This window comes from Dendrobates tinctorius, unplaced genomic scaffold (assembly GCF_039654945.1).
Source record: "Dendrobates tinctorius isolate UK_male_01 unplaced genomic scaffold, ASM3965494v1 ptg000004l, whole genome shotgun sequence".
NCBI classification, from domain to species: domain Eukaryota; kingdom Metazoa; phylum Chordata; class Amphibia; order Anura; family Dendrobatidae; genus Dendrobates; species Dendrobates tinctorius.
The window spans coordinates 29771625-29793013 of NW_027361672.1; the positions used below are offsets into that span (position 1 = coordinate 29771625).

At 43.2% G+C, this 21389-nt stretch overlaps 1 protein-coding gene across 6 annotated transcripts in view; it reads right to left on the reverse strand.

The window, feature by feature from the left end:
* Nucleotides 1-21389, reverse strand: part of SYCP2L (synaptonemal complex protein 2 like) — a 320192-nt gene that overhangs the window by 63846 nt on the left and 234957 nt on the right. For 5 of the 6 annotated variants that reach the window (XR_012230581.1, XM_073566695.1, XM_073566676.1 and 2 more), the window contains 5 exons: nucleotides 16632-16761; nucleotides 13920-13972; nucleotides 4729-4870; nucleotides 1839-1915; nucleotides 1640-1697 (listed from right to left, as the gene is read on the reverse strand). Coding sequence is in view for 5 of the 6 variants with exons in the window: in XM_073566695.1 (XP_073422796.1) it covers nucleotides 1640-1697; nucleotides 1839-1915; nucleotides 4729-4870; nucleotides 13920-13972; nucleotides 16632-16761 (460 nt within the window). In the remaining variant the exon portion in view is untranslated. The remainder of the gene's footprint in view (nucleotides 1-1639; nucleotides 1698-1838; nucleotides 1916-4728; nucleotides 4871-13919; nucleotides 13973-16631; nucleotides 16762-21389) is intronic. The other variant, XM_073566670.1, reaches the window with a different exon arrangement.

Genomic DNA, 21389 nt, shown 5'->3' on the forward strand with positions numbered 1-21389 from the left:
TTTGCTTGTCTTCAGCAAAGTGTTTGCAGGCTTTCATGTGCATCATCTTTAGAAGAGGCTTCCTTCTGGGACGACAGCCACGTAGACCAATTTGATGCAGTATGTGGCGTATGGTTTGAGCACTGGAAGCTGACCCCCCACCCCTTTAACATCTGCAGCAATGCTTGCAGCACTCATGCGTCTATTTTGAAATGACAACCTCTGGGATATGACGCGGAGCACGTGCACTCAACTTCTGTGGTCGACCATAGCGAGGCCTGTTCTGGGTGGAACCTGTCTTGCTAAACCGCTGTATGGTCTGCGCCACCATGTTGCAGCTCAGTTTCAGGGTTTGCCAATCTTTGTATAACCTAGGCCATCTTTATTTAGAGCAACAATTCATTTTTTCAGACTCTCAGATTTCTTTGGGATGAGGTGACATATTGAACTTACAGTGACCAGTATGAGTGTTGTTAGTGATGCCCCCAAATGTTACACAACAGATCCCCATTCACACCTAAGACCTTGTAACACTAATGAGTCACGTGACACTGGGGAGAGAAAATGGCTAATTGGGCACAATTTGTCCATTTTCACTTCGGGTTGTACTCACTTTTTTATTGCCTGTGGTTTAGACATTATTGGCTGTGCTTTGAGTTATTTAGAGAGCACACCAAATTTAGACAAGTTGTACAAACTGAACACTGACTGCTTTACATTGTATTAAAGTGTCATATCTTCAGTGTTTTGCCATGAAAAGATAATAAATTTACAAAAATGTGAGGGGTGTACTCACTTTTGTGAAATACTGTACATGAACCCTTATGGTTCAGGATTAAAAAATAAAATTAAAAATGTCTTCTAATACCTGAGAAGCCATGTATTACAGTGGTAATACACATGGGGTCTCTGCTACACCCTTGGCCCAGGAGCAGTCCTTGTAATCATTGGTGTTCTCTATACCTTTGTTCATCTTTCAACATCTGCTCTTCTCTCTTGCCATCTATGCTCAGTGGGCAAGATGGAAACTGCATGTGCTATCAGATTTTGTACTTTTATCTATATATTTTTCACTCATATTGCTTCCATTGCAGTTGATAGATGCCATTTTAGCTTGGACTGCTCTGATCATTTGCATTATCATAACTCTTATGAAGATTGGACACTGCACTATGCTTGCACCTTTTATTGTTTAGGGGTTGGATGCAGATATGTATGTGGGCAGGTCCATCTTACAGTGATTGTACCCAAGAGGTTTTTAATTGCATTTTAAATAGGCTAGATGTCTATGAGAGGATATATTATGCTGAATACATTTTTTACCTCCTATACAATATTGTTTTGGAGGGTGCCTCAGTGCAAACCCCACTCCTTTTCCTCTCATCTATGGTATTTGGATTCTTTTTTTGGGAGTTTGCTAGCACATGACTTTTTGGTGCCTTTGGGTATGTTATACAGAAGCTAGCAATGCAATCTACTAAAAGGAACGTATGGGTTTTTTCTTCTGCTGAAAGAGAGCCCTGTCCGTCAGCAGAACCACTGACTGGACAAGAGCCACTGACCGACAGGACTTTTCTCCAGAAGCTCCGCCAACAATTCCTTTACAGAGAAACAAATGAGAGACTTGCCGAACACTGGTTATTTAGGGAAAAAAAAGTACCAATCTGGTCTTCGTTGCTTCCAATATCCATTTTACTGGCAGTGTCACTTTGATTTGCCTGAAAATGAATATATATTGAAATGTATGATACTTCATATATGTGTGCGTTACCAAAACAACCTTACAAGAACATAATCTACACACTTACAGATATTATAGACATTTTATTCTACAAAATATTGTAAGACTAAAAACTTACCACTAACTCCTCATCAGAAGAATCATCTACTAGGGGATCCATGGTGTCCTGATCCAGGTCAGACAAATGTAAAGTGCCTGAAAGATACAAGTGTATCACTCTGCAAACATATTGAAGTGAAAAGGAGAAATTACACGTTGCCCAATCTTTTGGGCAGAGACCTTTCAAATCCAAGTCAGCGGATGGGGAAAAGCCACCGGGGGGACCCACCTGTCAGACTAGTCTGCAGCACGATTATCAGTTCCTGGTCGCTACAAAATGTATGCTGGACTCTGAAACACCGTAACATTTCAGATTCAAACATACCTGGCTTGGTTCATACACCCAGTGCCTCATACATGCTGCCATAGATTAGGCAGCATGCATCTGCTGTCAGGTGCTCTCTAATGTGTTCATACACAGCCAAGATGGTAATAATTGCATGCATGTGTGGCTACAAATAATGCTGTTATTAAGTTGGCGCTAGTGATGAGCGAGCATGCTCGGTACTCAAGATTTCCGAGCATGCTTGGGTGTTCTCTGAGTATTTTGGCGTGCTCGGAGATTTAGTTTTTGTTGCCTGTATGATTTGCGGCTGCTAAACAGCTTGAATACATGTGGGGATTTCCAGTTTTTTTTTTTGAAGGGGTAGTTACATGAATAGATCAACAGAACCATCATCAGTACATTAATACATCACTGAAACCAAATTTTGAGTACTTGAGAAGGATTTGTAGAGTTTCTGTTCTAAAAACAAAAATCAGTGTGAACACACACCAACTTAAACTGAGTTTGTTTTTTTGTTGCAGAAACTCAGCAAATCCTCACATTTTTGACACATTTTAAGGTTTAACGTAGCCATGAAACATGTTATGAATTGCTACATGTGTACAAGATCAAAGCCACCGTCGGCACACATTCAGCGCCTGAGTCACCGTCAGCACATAAGTGCAGAGCAAGAAACACCTTCAGTACATGCATACAGCAATAAGCTTAGTACAGCGATTAATTGTAATAAAAAGTCAGCCCCATATACATTTGTATTGCATGAATTTATAATTCCCAGTATGTCCTTGACAATGGTAAGGATATACTGGGAGTTGCTGTTACCAGTCATCAGACTACGGACCATACAGGAACCACAGTGCTGATGACACGCAGGCAGGATCACAAATAAATACTTACATCTAGGTGCCTTATAGGAGACATCATCTCCATTTGGCGTTACTATCCCTTTTGTACCACAGATGCCATTTTGAGATTTCATGCCCAAAGCTAGATCTCCCTCTGCTCCGTTTACCGCAGCACTTACCAACACGTTGCCCTTAAAGGGAATCTGTCATCAATTTTTTTGCCTATCAGCTGCAGCCACCGCCATCAGGGGCTTATCTACAGCATTCTGATGACAGATTCTCTTTAAAAATAAAAGTATCATTACACTGCTCCCTAAAGACTACATTCTGTCCCTGAATAAATAATTGCCTGTGGTTCCTACACAAAATACCACTGCACCTCACCAAAATACCCTCCGATACAAGCTGTCCATCACCAAAATACCTCAGACACATACTGCCCCTCACCAAAATACCCTCCGACACACACTGCCCCTAATCAAAAATACCTCTCTATAATGTCCCCCCAAACTGCTCCTTTCCATATCTCCCCCCAAATGTCCCCCCAAACTGCTCCTTTCCATATCTCCCCCCAAATGCCCCTGTTCCAAGTCCCCCCACACACCACTGCCTCTCGCTATGACCCCTTTCACAATTCCCCCTTAATTGCCCCATGATGTCCCAAATTACCACATTGTGTGCACTCATAGTAATACAACCATCCTTCGGTCCCCCAATCTAAAATATCAAGACATTTCATCCTCAGCTCATCCTGGAGAGCTTAGTAGTGCAGACCTCATCATGCTGCTACACGTCAGGTCAGGGGCTGACTAGTACTACTCTAGTCAGCCCCTGACCCGATGTGTCAGCAGTGTTCAAATGTATTTGCGTCTCAGAGATGCGAATACGTTTGAATTCAGGAAGTAGGAGCAGAGTCTTCCCTGTCAGCTCTGTGGGTCGTACACCACCCTTCCGCAGGCCAGATGTTGTGAAGGTCTGAGCTAAAGCAGTATTTACTGTCATTTAAATGTGGTTTGTAAAGCTTCATGTACCTACAGCAGAATGACTCCATTCACATATATTGAACACACAGGATATACAGTATACTGTACTTTACGGCTATGTACATGTTTGTGGCATAAACTGCACATTGTTTTAGGATTACAATTCACAACGTTTTACTTCTCGTTCTTGTCACAAGGCTGAGAACCACAGCACAACTGCAAAATCAAGATAAATCCTATATCTAACTGACTATTAAAAGGAGGAATATGTCAGCAGCATTTTTCTAGGTAGTCTGAAAGCAGCATGATATAGGGGCTGAGAGCCTCTTTCCTGTGATGTGTCACTTGGCTGTCTGTTGTGGCTTCTATAAAATCAGTGTTTTATTAGCAGATTAGCACTAGAGACAAGGTGTCTCGTGCCTCCTGGTCAACTGTTTTTGTATAACCCCAATACTGATTGGCAGCTTTCTGTGTATACTATGCATTCATAGAAAGCTGCTAATCAGTGGTGTAAGCGAGGTTATGCACGGCTCAGCATTCAGAGAACCGCTAGATCTGCAGCAGAAAAATCAATGACTATTAAAATTACAACATGCAGACCAATAAGTAACGCATCACAGGAATCAGTCTCTGCCCCTACATCATGCTGCTCTTGGATTACAGAATATCTGCTCATGTATTCCCTTTAATAGTCTACAGACCTAATGCATTGTCCAGAAAAACATAGATGCAATGTGTTATTTTTGAATTTTTAATCAAATTATTTTTTTTTTTTATAATGGAACGCATACCCACCTGAGGTCTGTGGATGGGAATTGCTAGGAGTTAGCAGGGCTGAGACACCTGGCAGTTTTACCTCAGGGAATGACAGACTTTCTGCCACACCTCTTTTTTGCCACTTTTCCTTTTTAATTTCTTTAACTTTTGACCATTCACCCTTTAAATATAAAAGAAAAAAAATAAAAGTGAAAAATGGAACACTGTTCGTTAAATATAGAGCTGTGCGATACATGCCGCTGCATTTCATTGTGCAGTGTGAATATACAAACAGGTCTAATCCTCACTTTTGGAAATGGCCCTTGTGCAATTTCTTAAAAAACAAAAATAAAAAAATAAAAACAGGGTACATTATTTCATTCTTGCGTCAAAAACTACACGGTTCTCAGATTATTAGGCCTGCTTAAAAATACAAACATAAACCTCATTCAGGTAGAAATATACAACTGTGTTTTAGTGAATCCCATCCTAATGTTTGGAACAGTAATGATATATTAACACGTCATGTTCTTGCTGTTTTTTTCCACGCATTTTGAGCGAAAAACGTAACACTTTACTGTCCCAGCAAAGCAAAAAAGGTCTCAGAAATGTCATGTGCATGTTGCTTATTTTTTCTTTGCACATTTGAAGCCAATTCCAATCTGCAGCGTGTCAATTCTTTCAATGTTTTTGCAGTGTTTTTTCCCCTATTGTAATGAATGAGAAAGATGCATAAAGAAAAAAAAACATTTTCATGCAGCGTTTTTCCTACCAATAGAAACCTTTTTGATGCAGAAAGGTCTGCAGGAAATACTTATAGTGTGCACATACCCTAAAACTAGCAAGAAGTATAAAAATAAAATTATCAAATCTATGCACATCAGGACAGATCACAGCCACACAATTTGTTTAAAAGGGAGCTATTCCAAAACTTGGCAAATTGCTTGGCATTTTTATATGGAAAACGCAGTGACCCTCCAAAACTGAGTGCAGAGGTGTCTGAGGGAACAAGATGGGTGCTGTAACATTCCCAATTTTTTAGTTTGCTGTACTTTTTTTTCAAAATACATATCTGGCACTTTCTACGATGATGGTGCCATCATCCCCCTATCCGACGATTGCAGGGGAGTAAATTCCATAAACAAAAGTGAGAATTTTTACTCCAAACCACTGCCAGTTCATAGAGGGAAGCAGTATGCTAGCACCTGGGTCATAAAACGCCATCATTTTTTCTGCATCCACAGGAATTCTGAGATCATATAGCTAGCCACACGATTCTGTAGATCACCAGCCACTTGCAGGTCATGGTCCCTCATGGGGAATAAAGGAAAGAGAGAAAAAGGCGATTACGTGCATGGGATGGATGTTCAGGGTTGGCCGCATGGACGTGGATGCACATGGTAAGCAGAGCCAGATGGGCATAGAGTTGGTCACTAATCCAGGACACATGTTCAATATGCATTGCCAGAGAAGAAAGAAAAATACAAAATGCACATGTGCATCTAGCAAATTAGCTGGAGAAAGCCTTTATGAAAGTCTGGGCCCGACGAAACCAAAAACTGCCAGTGCCTGCCAATATGTTGGTTCAACATAATGATGACCTACTGCATTCAATTGTTCTTTCACCAAGGTATGGCGCTCTAAATGCCATCACAATATGGCAGAACTGCTTTATTACTTTCCTGGTTTCTCCAGATTGTGGAGCTGAAAATTTAGGCCAGAACATGGAGTCGAGACAGATTTACTCTGCCAAATGAGACTAGGTTCTCCCTCCTCACTAATTTATAGGATAAATCCAGATATAAAAACCATAGCGGGACTGATTAACCTAAGACAGTGACGTTTTGGACAGTCCTAAAATATGGCTCATTTATCAAATTCTGTGTGTCATTAGACTAACACCAATAACAGCCAAACAAGACTTTGTAATTTCTGAAAATGAAAAGATACTCACAGACCATGTAAAAAGATATACTCCTCAACAGTGAAACTGCGAGACACCAAGAAGGAAAAGTTGAATTATGAAATTCACAGGATTGGTAGCCCTGTTAATATGAAAATTCTGAAAAAATGGTACTGATTAAACGGTTTTGAAAATATTTCCAAGTACGAGTGACATGTGTAGAAATACACGCACTTGCACGTCATGGCATGCCATCATAATGTCATCTCAGGTGATTCGCGCAAAGCATCACTGGGACCGGAATATGCTGGCAGCGCGGCGAGAGGCAGGAAGGCACCGGGGGCCATCAGAGGGTGAGTATATCGCGATTTATTATTTTAATTCTATTTTTTACAGGAATATGGTACCCAGGGCATGGAGGAGAGGATACTCTCCTCCAGACCCTGGGTACCATCCGCACATGAAGCGCTCACTTTACACATGGTGGGCATAGCCACAGGCGTAAAGTGAGCGTTTCAATGCAATCCTATGAGTGCGGAATCGTCTCGATTCCGCACAAAGAATGAAGAGGCTGCGGATTTTTCCGCAATGCGATTCCGCAGCGGAAAAATCCGCAGCATTAGCACAGCAATGCGGAATCCCATAGGATTGCATGGGATGCATTTTCTTAGCGTTTTCACAGGGGAAAAATGCTGTGAAAACGCTAAAAAAAGTAACGTGTGCACATAGCCCGAATATTGTAAAGTGCTCTCAGCTACAAAAATGCCAAACATGTGACTGCTCACTACGGTTTAAGCACAGTGAGGCTCAGAAGAAGGGGGCGTTTGGATTCGGGAGTGCAGATGTCACTATTTTATTTGAGGTGGTGGGAGTCTGTTCTACCAGTAACATGGGAAGTCCCTATATTTCCAGTGACCGAGGACAGACCTGAGCGGGGGCTGATTTTGTGTGAGATAAATTAGGGTTTTTGCTGGTAACATTTTGGGGTACATAGCTTTTATCGCTGTCAGTATAAGGCTGGGTCACATTCTTTTTTTCTAAGCTAAGCACTACGTCAGGGTTTCTGTATAAATACCACAAAAATGTGATTCAGATGGAACCACTCACTTTAATAAGGCAGATGAAGTCACTTTGGAGTCAGTTTGGCATCTGTTCCAGTGGTAGACATTTTTTTAAGGCATTCACAGAACTGCAGTCGACCAACTTGTGTACTGAAAAGACGCCTAAAATGATGGGACACCCCCAGAATGCCAGACAGAGTCCGGTGACTCCATCTGCCTCATTATAGTGAGTGGTTCCGTCAGGGGTTTGATCTGAATTGTGAATTTTGGAAACAATGACGCAAGTGCTCAGGGAAGAGCCAAGCTTTATTCCAATATATGGGAGCAAAATAAACAAAAACAACAGTCCAAGTATAGTTTTTATTTTTGCGCTGCTCACCATGCGGTATTAGTGATAAGACTACTTTATTCTTGGGGTCAGTGCGATTCCTGCGATGTCAGATTTATATTTTTTTTTATATGTTTTGCTGCCATCACACAGTAAAAATGCTTTTTATAAAAAAGATTTTTCATCACTATATCCCAAGAGCTGTAACTTTTTTTTTCCAATTTTGCTTCGCCAAATGAGCCAGATCAGGACTTTTTTTTGTGTGATGTTTTGCTGCGATCATGTATATACTTTCTTTACATATGACTTTTTGATCTCTATTAAATTTTTGGTGTATCAGTGTAACAAAAAAGCAACATTGACGCGTTTATTTTTTACGGCGTTCTCTGTACAGAATAACATGAGAGTTGTATTGTTCAGGTTGTTCTGAGGCGTCAATAATTACGTGTCCCTTTTTTTTTTTTCTTTATTTTAACCCCTTATTGACAGCCAATATGTCTTTTTACTGACCTGAGATTTAAGAGAATAGCATCCCCATACAGGTGACAATCCAGCAGCTGTCAACTGTACATTATAGCTGACAACTTGCTGCGATCACAAGCGATCAGTGTTGACACCGTCCATATCTGTTTAACCCCTTAGTTGCTGCTGTCAAAAGCGACATCAAATAAATGGTTAATAGATTGTGGGGGCTTCTGCTTTAACCTAATTGACACACCGAGATCATGATTGTGTGGTCCTGATGTTTGCCATAGCAGTTCACGGCCAAATAGCGGCCTTAGAGACTCCCGGCTATAGCGACCGGTTCAAAAGTTAGCGACATTTTGGTGGTAAACACACACTTTTTCATTCGGGCTATACCACTTTGCATTAATTCCTGAAAATCACCTGAAGGGTTAATAAACTATCTGACAGAAGTTTTCAATATGGCAGGAGGTGCTGTTTTTAAAATGGTATCACATTTTTGGTTTTCCAATATATAGCACCCCCAAAAGGCACTCCAAACCTGGATAGGTCCCTCAAAAAAATAAATTTTCTAAATTTCCTTGAATAAATGAAAAAGTACTGCTACACTTTTAAACCTCCTAAAAGGCTAACAAAATAAATTAGCATTTTAAAAATGGTGCTGATGTAAGGCAGACATGTGGGAAATGTTATTTATTAATATTTTTGTTTGGTATGACTATCTGTATTAAAGGGATAATCGTTCAAAGTTTGAAAATTGCAATTTTTTAACATTTTTGTCAAGTTTCTGATATTTTTTATACATAAACACAAAACATATCAACCTAAATTTACCATTATCATAAATTATAATGTGCCACGAAAAAACAATCTCAAAATCAATGGGATTTGTTGAAGCATTCCAGAGTTATCACTAAATAAATTGACATTGGCTAGAATTTATAAAAATGGCCCAGTCACTAAGGGGTTAAACACAAAGGCTAAGTTATTAGTACTGAAACTGCTTTTCACGGTGTGTGCATTTTTTTTTTTTAACTTTTTTTTCCAGTCTCATTGTGGGATACATTTTTTTTTACTTTGATCACTGGTCTCATGCATTTCAGTACTTGTGCACCGCTGTGCCCGAGACCTGTAGTGTCTCACTGACTGTACCTTTTAGACCCAGCTTACAGCAGGATCTAACAGGCCATCGTACCCTGGGATCATCAGATGACCTTGGGGTGCCATAATCACTTTATTTCTTTGCACTGTCTTCAATAGTCCCCTTTGTAAACTTGAAGCTGCTATCATCCACAGGTTGAAGGCTCGTAATGATCGGTATGGGGGATTATCAGTAGACACCTGACTGCCATGACAACCCATCAGCGCCATGCGATCATGGGGTCAGGGGAGCCGATGGGCGGGATGAGTGACATGCATCCAACTGGAGCGTGTTAAATTCCGCTGTCGGTGATAGCGGGATTCAACTGGTTAACGGGAATCTGTCACCCTTTTTTTGGGCTTGCAGCTGCTGGCATAGACATCGGGGGCTTATCTACAGCATTCTGTAATGCTGTAGATAAGCCTCTGATGTAACCTGAAAAATAAGAAAAAACACGTTATATTATACTCACCGGGGTGGGCGGTCCGGTCTGGTGGGCGTTGCGGTCCGACGCATCCCTTCTTCATGCAATGATGTCCTCTTCTCCCGTCCTGTAATGGCTGCGGCGCAAGCGCACTGCTCTGCCCTGTTGAGGGCAGAGCATAGTCCTGCAGTGCGCAGGCGTCGGGAGAGGTCCGGCGCCTGCGCACTGCAGAATTCTGCTCTGCCCTCAACAGGGCAGAGCAGTGCGCTTGTGCCGCAGCCATTACAGGACGGGAGAAGAGGATGTCATTGCATGAAGAAGGGAGGCGTCGGACCGGACCGCAACGCCCACCCCGGTGAGTATAATGTAACCTGAAAGATAAGAAAAACACGTTATATTATACTCACCGGGGTGGGCGTTGCGGTCCGGTCCGACGCCTCTCTTCTTCATGCAATGACGTCCTCTTCTCCCGTCCTGTAATGGCTGCGATGCAAGCGCACTGCTCTGCCCTGTTGAGGGCAGAGCAGAATTCTGCAGTGCGCAGGCGCCGGACCTCTCCAGACGCCTGCGCACTGCAGGACTATGCTCTGCCCTCAACAGGGCAGAGCAGTGCGCTTGCGCCGCAGCCATTACAGGACGGGAGAAGAGGACATCATCGCATGAAGAAGGGAGGCGTCGGACCGCAACGCCCACCAGACCGGACCGCCCACCCCGGTGAGTATAATATAACGTGTTTTTTCTTATTTTTCAGGTTACATCAGAGGCTTATCTACAGCATTACAGAATGCTGTAGATAAGCCCCAGATGTATATGCCGGCAGCTGCAAGCCCAAAAAAAGGGTGACAGATTCCGTTTAACAGCCGCAGGCCGTTAGCGTCAGTCTGGAGAGCAATCAACTCTTTGTGATGATATATTTTGTAAAGAAATTGCAGCGGTAAGTATTTCTGAACACTGCATGTCTCCTCACAGAGCAAAATTTATCACTGTCCATGTTACATTTATAGAATGCAAGCAGTGTGAAGTCTGAAGAACCATATTTTTTGGACTATAAGACTCACTTTTTTCCTCCAAAATTGTGGAGGAAAATAGGAGGTGCATCTTACAGTCCAGATGTACTGGCCCTGGCTGTGTATTTGGAGGTGGGAAAGCGGCAGAAGCGGGTCACAGGAGGCAAGAGCCAGTGGCTGCGGCCAACTCCTGTGCCTGCTGCTAAAGAAAAATTTATGTTGACTGCATTACACGCCCATGAGAGTGGATAGCGGTGAATAATCATTTCTTCTTAATAGCGGACACACTGTTAGCCACAACCACCAGCTTCTTGCAGCTGCCGTGCTTGTGCGTGTCCCCGCTAATTAAGGGAATTAAAATTCATTGCCTACCACTCTTAGGCGTGGAATGCAGTGAACATTCATTCCCTTTAGTAGCGGTGACAGTCAAAAGCCCGGCAGGTGCTGGCGGCTAACAGCGTGTCCGCTATTAAAAAGCAATGAATATTCACTGCTCTCCACGCACATAGTTCCAGCGCAGAGAGTAGCGAGGATTTAGGCAGCTTCTAAGCTGACAATGACTTCCGTGCCATGTGAGGCTTACAACCATAAAGAAGATGCTGGCATCGGAACAAGATGCTGTGAGGGAGCTCAAGAAGGCAAGTATAATGGTTTGTGTTTTTTTTATGTTTTATGTTTTTCTGATGGGGCCATGCATACCACGATAGGGATGAGGGGGAACATGCCTACCGGGATATGGATGAGGGGGACCATGCCTACCAGGCTAGGGATGATGGAGCCATGTCTACCAGGATAGGGATGAGGGGGCCATATATACTAGGATAGGGGATATTGTTACGGAATTGACACCTTATGCTTCAACCTAGGTGAGTCGTATGGTCCGGTGCTTCTTACATAGAAGACACTGGCTGGCACAAGTATATCACATACGACACTGGAGCATTTACATCACATAGGAGAAGCTTTAGGCTGGAGCATATACATCACATAGAAGAAGCTGGGGCAGAAGCACACATCTCACATATGAGAAGATGGGGCAGGACCACACATCTCACATAGGAGTAGCTGGGGAAAGAGCATACATCTCACATAGGACAAGCTGGGGGAGAAGTACACATCTCACATAGGAGAAGCTGGGGAAAGAGAATAAACCTCACATAGGAGACACTGAAGCATAGACAGTGGGGGAAATAAGTATTTGATCCTTTGCTGATTTTGTAAGTTTGCCCACTGACAAAGACATGAACAGTCTATAATTTTAAGGGTAGGTTAATTTTAACATTGAGAGATAGAATATTAAAAATAAAATCCAGAAAAATCACATTGTATAAAATATATAAATTTATTTGCATTTTGCAGTGAGAAATAAGCATTTGATCCCCTACCAACCATTAAGAGTTCTGGCTCCTACAGATCAATCAGACACTCCTAATCAACTCGTTACCTGCATTAAAGACAGCTGTCTTAGGCTGGTTTCACACTAGCGTTTCATTGACCTGCGTCAGTCTGCGCACGGCCGCTGCTAAGCTCCGCCCCCTGCAGTGCCTCCTGTCAGCTCCGCCTATGGGCGCATGACGCTGCATGCGACCTGCGTACCCTATCTTTAGCATTGGGTACGCAGGCCGTCAGCAGGTATGTGTTTGCCGGCGCATGCGTCCTTTTGACGGTGCGCCGACCTGCACCAAACGCACCGACTGTATTGCATTTTGGTGCGCTCGGCGCACCGTCAAAAGGACGCATGAGCCGGCAAACGCGTACCTGCGCACGGCATGCGTACCCAATGCTAAAGATAGGGTACGCAGGTCGCATGCAGCGTCATGCGCCCATAGGCGGAGCTGACAGGAGGCACGGCAGGGGGCGGGGCTTAGCGGCGGCCGTGCGCAGACCGACGCAGGTCAGTGAAACGCTAGTGTGAAACTAGCCTTACATAGTCAACTTTATAAACGACTCCTGTCCACAGACGCAATTAGTCAGACTCTAACCTCTATAAGATGGGCAAGACCAAAGAGCTTTATAAGGATGTCAGGGACAAGGTCATAGACCTGTACAAAGCTGGAATGGGCTACAAAACTATACGTAAGGTGCTGGGCGAGAAGAAGATAACTATTGGTGCAATAGTAAGAAAATGGAAGAAATACAAAATGACTGTCAATTGACATCCATCTGGGGCACCATGCAAAATCTCACCTCGTGGGGTATCCTTGATCATGAGGAAGGTGAGAGATCAGCCTAACTAAATGGGGGTAACTTGTTAATGATCTCAAGGCAGCTTTTTAATGATCGCTCAATCTTAAAATTAACCTTCACTTAAAATTATAGACTGTTCACGTTTTTGTCAGTGGGCAAATTTACAAAATCAGCAAGGGATCAAATGCTTTGTTCCCACACCATACATCACAGACATTGGGGTTGGAATACATACATCACAAGAGACAGTGACACTTGAGCATGTACATCACAGGAAACAAAAAGGACTGCAGCATGTCCATTACAGGAGACACTGGGGATGCTGTTACTGCCATCTTCATCTGTGTGAACGGCATGCATTGCAAACAAATTCCGCCCACAAAAAGTATATACAGAAGCTGGCACTGGCCAGTATCAGGTTGTAATTCTTCAATGCATTCAGTAAAGAATGCTGCGTGCGTGTGCTTGCAACGCAAGAAGAGATTTAAAGGGCTGGCAGCCGGCAAAACGTGGTTGTCGCACCTGGGAATTTGCCCACAAACGGGAAGTTCCCTATCCCTGCACTAAATGGTAGGACTTTGATCATAAGGACAATTTGCTACAATTAATCTCAATTAAAGTTTGCAAAGAAAATAAATGAAATAGAAGGTGATATATTGTCATCACTAGTATTAATATTACCCAAAAGATAAAAAAAAAACAAAAATAACATACCATCTTCAATGGCTTTTTTTCATCCTCAGAACTGTGCGAAGACAGGGGAAGTACTGAAAGAATTAAAATAAAGTAAGTGCAGAGTATACAAACACTTTTCACTTCAGTTTGTTGACAAGGCTTAGGCTGGTTTCACATTTGCGCTTGAAGGTGCAGCGGACACTCGCCGTGAAGCTCCGCCCCCTGCCGCGCCTACTCCGGTCAGCTCCGCCTATGGGCGCATGCCGCTGCATGCGACCTGCGTACCCCATCTTTAGCATTGGGTACACAGGCCGTGTGCAGGTATGCTTTTGACGAGGCAGCGACCTGCTCCAAAAGCATACCTGCGCACGGCCTGCGTACCCAATGCTAAAGATAGGGTACGCAGGTCGCATGCAGCGGCATGCGCCCAAAGGCGGAGCTGAATGGAGGCGCGGCAGGGGGCGGAGCTTCATGGCGTGCATCTGCTGCGCCTCCAAAAGCAAATGTGAAACTAGCCTTAGTCGCGCTAATTTACTTCTTACAAAAAGGCAACAAGTTAAAGATTGTATAGGTTTTTTTTTACTTATTGCTAATATAAAAGTGTCTATATAAAGTCCTAATCAAGTATTACAATTTAATAAAGTACGGATATCTTGCATTAACCCTCAAAATTTAAGGGAACAAGTCATGTCAAAAGATAGTAACCCCTTCATGACAGGAGTTATTTTTGCTTTTGAGTTTTCGTTTTTTTTGGTCCCCTTCTTCCCAGAGCAACATTATTTTTCCGTCAATATAGCCATGTGAGGGCTAGTTTTTTGCAGGACGAGTTGTACTGTAGAATGACACCATTGGTTTTAACATATCGTGTACTGGAAAACGGGAAAAAAATTCCACGTGCGGTGAAATTGCAAAAAAAAGTGCAATCCCATAGTTTTTTGTTTTACTTTTTTACTATGTTCCCTAAATGCTAAAACTGTCCTGCTATTATGATTCTCCAGGTCATTACAAGTTCATAGACACCAAACGTGTCTAGGTTCTTTTTTATCTAAGCGGTGAAAAAAAAAATCCAACCTTTGTTTAAAAATTGCACCATTTTCTGATACCCAAAGAGTCTCCATTTTTCGTTATCTCGGGTTGGGTGAGGGCTTATTTTTTTGGACGCTGAGCTGACGTTTTTAACGATACCATTTTGGTGCAGATACGATATTTTGATTGCCCGTTACTGCGTTTTAATGCAATAGCGTGGAACCAAAAAAAATCCTTTTTTTTTTTTTTTTTTTTTAATCGGACGATCCTGAACGTAGCAATTCCAAATATGTGAATGTTTAAAAATTTTTTGTTTTATTTTGAATGGGGCGAAAGGGGGGTGATTTGAACTTTTATTTTATTTTTTTTTTTACTTTTGGCATGCTTCAATAGTCTTCATGGAAGACAAGAAGCTGCCATAACCCGATCGGCCCTGCTACAAACATGATCAGATCGCCTGTATGTAGCAGAAAACTCACTTGCTATGAGCTCCGACCACTTGGTGGTGCTCATAGCAATCTGGCAGTGGCAACCATAGTGGTCTGCAGAAGACCTCTGGTTGTCATGCCAACCCATTGGTGACCCACGGTCAAGTGACGAGGGTCACCGATGGGCGGATTTCCAGTGAGCTTGTCGGAAGCGCGTATTAAATGCCGCTGTCAAACTCATTTAACGGGTTAACAGCCACGGGAGGATCGCAATTCCTCCCGCCACAATTAGCGCCACATGTCAGCTGCTCAAAACAGCTGACGTGTGCCACAAAAGATGTGGGCTAACCGCCAGAGCCCACATCAAAGGGGAGGGTGTCCGACATCGGCGTACTATTAGGCCCGATGTCGGAAAGAGGTTAAGAGACAGATATGGGGTTAATAGCGTACTAACCAAAACCCGGCTAGCGGAAGGAAATTAAGTGGGTTTGCGTACAGCCGGCACTCACTGTGTATTGAGCGATAACTGTAGCCACTAAAGGCACACCTCTACAACTGAAAGCCAGTGGCTCAGTAGAATAACAAAGTTGATTTTCACCCAGCAACTGTGTTTTCAGTATGGGAGCTAGGCAACATTGTAACGCTATTAATCTGCAGATTAACCCTATATATGCAGGTTAATAGCATTTCGGGACATGACAGGTTCCCTTTAATGTATTTTAACCATAGAAGTGAATGAGGGTGAACAGTGCCTAGCCCTGGTATTGTTTTATATACAAAATAGAATACTGGTAAACAATCTAATTAAAAGCAATCTGTCACCAGGTTTTTGCTGCCACATCTGAGAGCAGCACAGTGTAGGGACAGAGACCCCAATTGTAGTGAAGTATCACTTACTGAGCTGCTTGCTGCAATTTTGATAAAATCCCTGTTTTATCTGCTTCAGGTTTAACAGTTTTCTGAATGCTGAGCTCTGTATGACCCTGCCCATCCACACTGTAATACCTATCCATAAAGCTGCCATACTTAGAGCTACCAATCAGTGGTGTGAGCAGGGTTATACAGAGCTCATGATTGTTGCACTACCAGCTGCAGAAGGTTTACTAGTGAAAATCTGCAGATAAAATCGTGATTTTCTCAAAACTACAGGAAGATGCTCAATAACTGACATCACTGAAATCAGAGTCTGTCTCTACATTATACTGCTCTCAGACAAAATGACAAAGCAAACGACAGACTCCCTTTTAAGTGATCAGAAATTTGTGCCATTTTATGATGTAAAAATGACTTGTGTTACCTTTAAGCTTACTTTTACTCTTTTGCCTTTTACGACTGTAGTCAACAGATTTTTCTAAGGATTTTCGAGAAGATTCTAAGAGCCAGCTTATGTCACTCCCTGAAGGACTGCTCTCTCTATAGTTTACAGCCTGCAGAAGTCAAGGGGTGTCAAGTTATAATAAAACCATGGAAGCACTTTACTAAAGAAAAGCAGACGAGGCACATGATTTCTAATGATCCAATGCAACCAAAATGAAAATAGTTTTAAATTATTTAACCAGTTCAAGACAAGGGACAGTGAGATTTTTTCATACTTGAGGTTCAAAGAGATATAACATGGAGGACGGGGGGCGTGGCTATGTAGCAGCGGAGAGAGGACGCACTTGGCAAGAGCTCCTGCCATCCTGAAGCTACCCGACCAGCGGACCCTTACCTCTCAGCCATATTTGCCGGTTTTCGGACCCCTCTGGAATCTGGGGCGCTCCTGGACCCCCACGGGAAAGCGGGGCTGGATTCCTGTGTGCTTGTAGCTGTGAAGACAGGGGCAGCCGGCGGGGCCTGCACGGGGCGGTGGCCATCTTGGAAGCGCGCTCTGCCTGTGAGAGACGCGGCGCCGGGTTCCCATTGCTGCAGCGCTGACAGACGGTGAGCAGACACCCTGAATATCTGTGAGGGACAGGCGGTGTGTGCCCTGAAAGATTGGGCCCAGCGTTCACCCTCTTTGCTAAATCACCTGGCCTGCCAGTGCCATTACTGTAGGGACTTGGATCCCTCTCTTTCTGCTGTCCCTGTGGTGTGGTGGGGGCCTCTCCCCGGGCTATAAGGGCCATTGTCTGCTGCCCGGAGCTGGACATTGCCTCCCTGTGTAACTCTGCAGATCTGTGCTGCTCCTGGGACACTGCAGCCACTATCTGATAGTTTTACTACGTTTATAACTTTGACTCAGGGGACTCCAGGGTGCACTGTCTCTAGTATCCGGCTGTGCCCTATTGCTATTGAAATGAGTCGTTCCAAGGGGTCTGGGGCAGCTAAAAAGCTGAAGGAATATGCCAGAATAGAACATACTGAAGTCTCAAGATCTCTTAAAAACAATCCCTCACAGGTTCAGCGCAAGAACCGCCCATCTGAGGGTGGGGAGGAGAGTGAGTTAGAGGAATTAACTCTTAAACAGGCTTCTGAATAACTGAAGCAGGCCATTTCCTTAACCAGGACATCTCTGTCTGGGAAGATAGAGGACGTGCACACCGAGGTGGGACGCCTCCGACAAGATATGCAAGCCATGAAGGGCTGCATTACGCAGGTGGAGACAAGGGTATCCCAGGTAGAAGACACCATCACACCTATGGAAGCCAAACTAACGAAAGTGGCAGGTTCTATGAACACGTGGAGGCAAAAAGCAGATGACCTGGAGAACAGAATGCGCCGGAATAATATCCGAATTATTGGACTACCGGAGCGCTCGGAGGGACAGCACCCGGAGCAATTCCTAGAAGATTGGCTTAAAACTACTTTGGGAGACAAATTCTCCCCAATATTTGCTGTGGAAAGGGCTCACAGGGTCCCTACTAGGCCTCTTCCTCCTGGAGCCCCACCTAGACCTTTTCTGGCGCGTCTCCTCAACTGCAGGGATAGAGATGTGGCTCTGCGTCTGGCGCGGCAAAAGAGTCCTATCAAGTTTAACAATGCCACAATATCGATTTTCCCAGACTTTTCAATGGAACTTCAGAAACGGACACAGTTTACGGAAGTTAAAAGGCATCTACGGGAGAGGAATGTTATGTACTCTATGATTTACCCGGCCCGGCTCCGGGTGGTCCATGAGGGTTCTACTTTGTTTTTTACGGATCCAGCAGAGGTGGCTGAGTGGCTACGGTCCCACCAAGGGTCTGCTGCAAAGGAATCCTAACGTATCTATTACTAGTCTGTATTTTTCTATTAATCGGCTGATTGGAGCTCTACTCGAAAGCATCCAAGTTACCAACAATACCGGACACTGGGCTCAGTGATGGTATCCCCTTGTTTGCTTCATGATGGGAGTACAGGACTATGCTCCCACGTTGTTTGTGGTTTATTCACTTTGCTTTTTTTCCATAGTGGTTTTTTTTGTATTTTTTTTTAGGTAAAAATCGCAGCCGACACCAATTTCAGTCTATAGGTGATGTCTCTAAATTTTGCCCGGGTACTATTGTGCACCATATTCAGCGGAGTAAAACATGGGGTCGGAGTTGATATGTATGACATGGAATGTGAGAGGTATAAAAACCCCTCGAAAAAAGATCAACGTTTTCTCACAGATCAGACATTATCGCCCACACATTGTGGCCTTGGTGGAGACACACCTGACCAGGGATACAGAGCGGTGCGTACAGAAGCCTTGGGTACAATGGTCTGTCCATGCATTCCACACCAGCTACTCGAGAGGGGTCTCACTGTTGGTACATAATAAAGACGTCAGATGGGAAGCCAGGGAGACTCGGAGGGACCCTGAGGGTCGCTATGTTTTTGTCCATGCATTAATACCAGGAAATATGTAGTCTTATGTATTTATAATCCCCCCCGGCTCATATCCATTCTGCAGAAGGCAATGAGTTTTGCCCTTAATTACCCAGACGCTGATGTTATTTGTATGGGAGACTTTTACATGGTCATGAACAATTGCCTTGATAAATTGAGGTTGGATGGTGGAGTGACTGGGGGATCCTCTACGCCGACTACAACTCCACTGTCATTATTCATGGGGGTGGCGGGTGGTTGGATTTGTGGAGGGTGCGTCACCCTGAGTTAAGGGAATATACTTGCCACTCATCCACTAAACGCTCTCTATCACACATAGACTATATATTTGGTTCTAGCAGTCTGGCAATGTGGGTGGCTGATATAGAGCATGGAAGTAGGCGGATCTCAGACCATAGCCCTGTCATCCTTAAACTCAAATATGGACAAGTAAACAATGGGATAGCTTGGAAGTTGAATCCTTTCTGTTTAAAATTGATGGGACCTCCTGACAGAATGATAGAATCATAGAATCGTAGAGTTGGAAGGGACCTCCTGGGCCATCTGGTCCAACCCCCTGCTCAAAGCAGGATTCGCTAAATCATCCCAGTTAGATGTCTGTCCAGCCTCTGTTTGAAGACTTCCATTGAAGGAGAACTCACCACTTCTCGTGGCAGCCTGTTCCACTCATTGATCACTCTGTCAAAAAGTTTTTTCTAATATCTAATCTGTGTCTCCTCCCATTCAGCTTCATCCCATTGCTTCTAGTCTTTCCTTGTGCAAATGAGAATAAAGTTGATCCTTCTACAATGTGACAGCCCTTTAGATATTTGTAGACAGCTATTAAGTCTCCTCTCAGTCTTCTCTTTTGCAAACTAAACATTCCCAAATCCTGCAACCTTTCCTCATAAGACAGGGTTTGCAGACCGGTCACCATTCTGGTCGCTTTTTTCTGAACTTGCTCCAGTTTGTTGATGTCTTTTTTAAAATGTGGTGCCCAAAATTGGACACAATATTCCAGATGAGGTCTGACCAAAGAGGAGTAGAGGGAAATAATGACTTCACGTGATCTAGACTGTATGCTTCTGTTAATACATCCTAGAATTGCATTTGCCTTTTTTGCTGCTGCATCACACTGTTGACTCATATTCAGTCTGTGATCTATTAGTATACCCAAGTCTTTTTCACCTGTGCTGTCACTTAGCCCTATTCCTCCCATTCTATATATGCTTTTTTCATTTTTATTGCCCAGATGTAGTACTTTGCATTTCTCCCTGTTAAAAACCATTCTGTTAGTTGCTGCCCACTTCTCCAGTTTATTTAAATCTTTTTGAATCCTCTCTCTCTCTCTTCTCTAGTATTAGCTATCCCTCCTAGCTTTGTGTCATCAGCAAATTTAATCAGTTTACCCTCAATTCCTTCATCTAAATCGTTGATAAAGATGTTGAACAATACAGGGCCCAGGACAGAGCCCTGTGGTACCCCACTTGAGACATTCTTCCAACTGGATGTGCAGCCATTTACGACCACTCTTTGGGTCCGATCACTAAGCCAGTTATGAATCCACCTAACAGTTGCCTTGTCCATTCCATACTTAGTCATTTTTTCAATAAGGATTGTATGAGAGACTTTGTCAAATGCTTTGCTGAAGTCAAGATATACTATATCTACAGCATTTCCTTGATCCACCCAATCAGTAATACCATCATAGAAGGAAATTAAATTAGTCTGACATGACTTATTAGTTACAAACCCATGCTGACTCTATTTAATCACTTCATTCTTATCCAGGTATTGACATACATGTTGTTTAATAATTTGTTCAAAGATCTTTCCTGGTATAGAAGTCAGACTCACCGGCCTATAGTTGCCTGGGTCCACCTTCTTCCCCTTTTTGAAGATAGGAACAACATTTGCTCTTCTCCAGTCTTCTGGCACTTCTCCTGTTCTCCAAGAATTTTCAAAGATTATGGAGAGGGGTTCAAAAATTTCTTCTGCTATCTCCTTCAGTACTCTGGGGTGTAATTCATCTGGACCTGGAGACTTGAATACATTTAGGTTAGCTAAGTGTTTCCTCACTATCTTTCTGTTTATAGATATCCTGGATTCTTCTATTCCCTTAATAGGACAGTGAATAACAGTTGATGTTACATTTCCTTTCTGAGAGAAAACAGATGCAAAATAGGAATTTAAAAGTTCAGCCTTCTCAACATCCTGTCTTACCATTTCATCATTTTCATCCTGTAAAAATCCTATAGCATCTTTGACTTTTCTTTTACTTTTG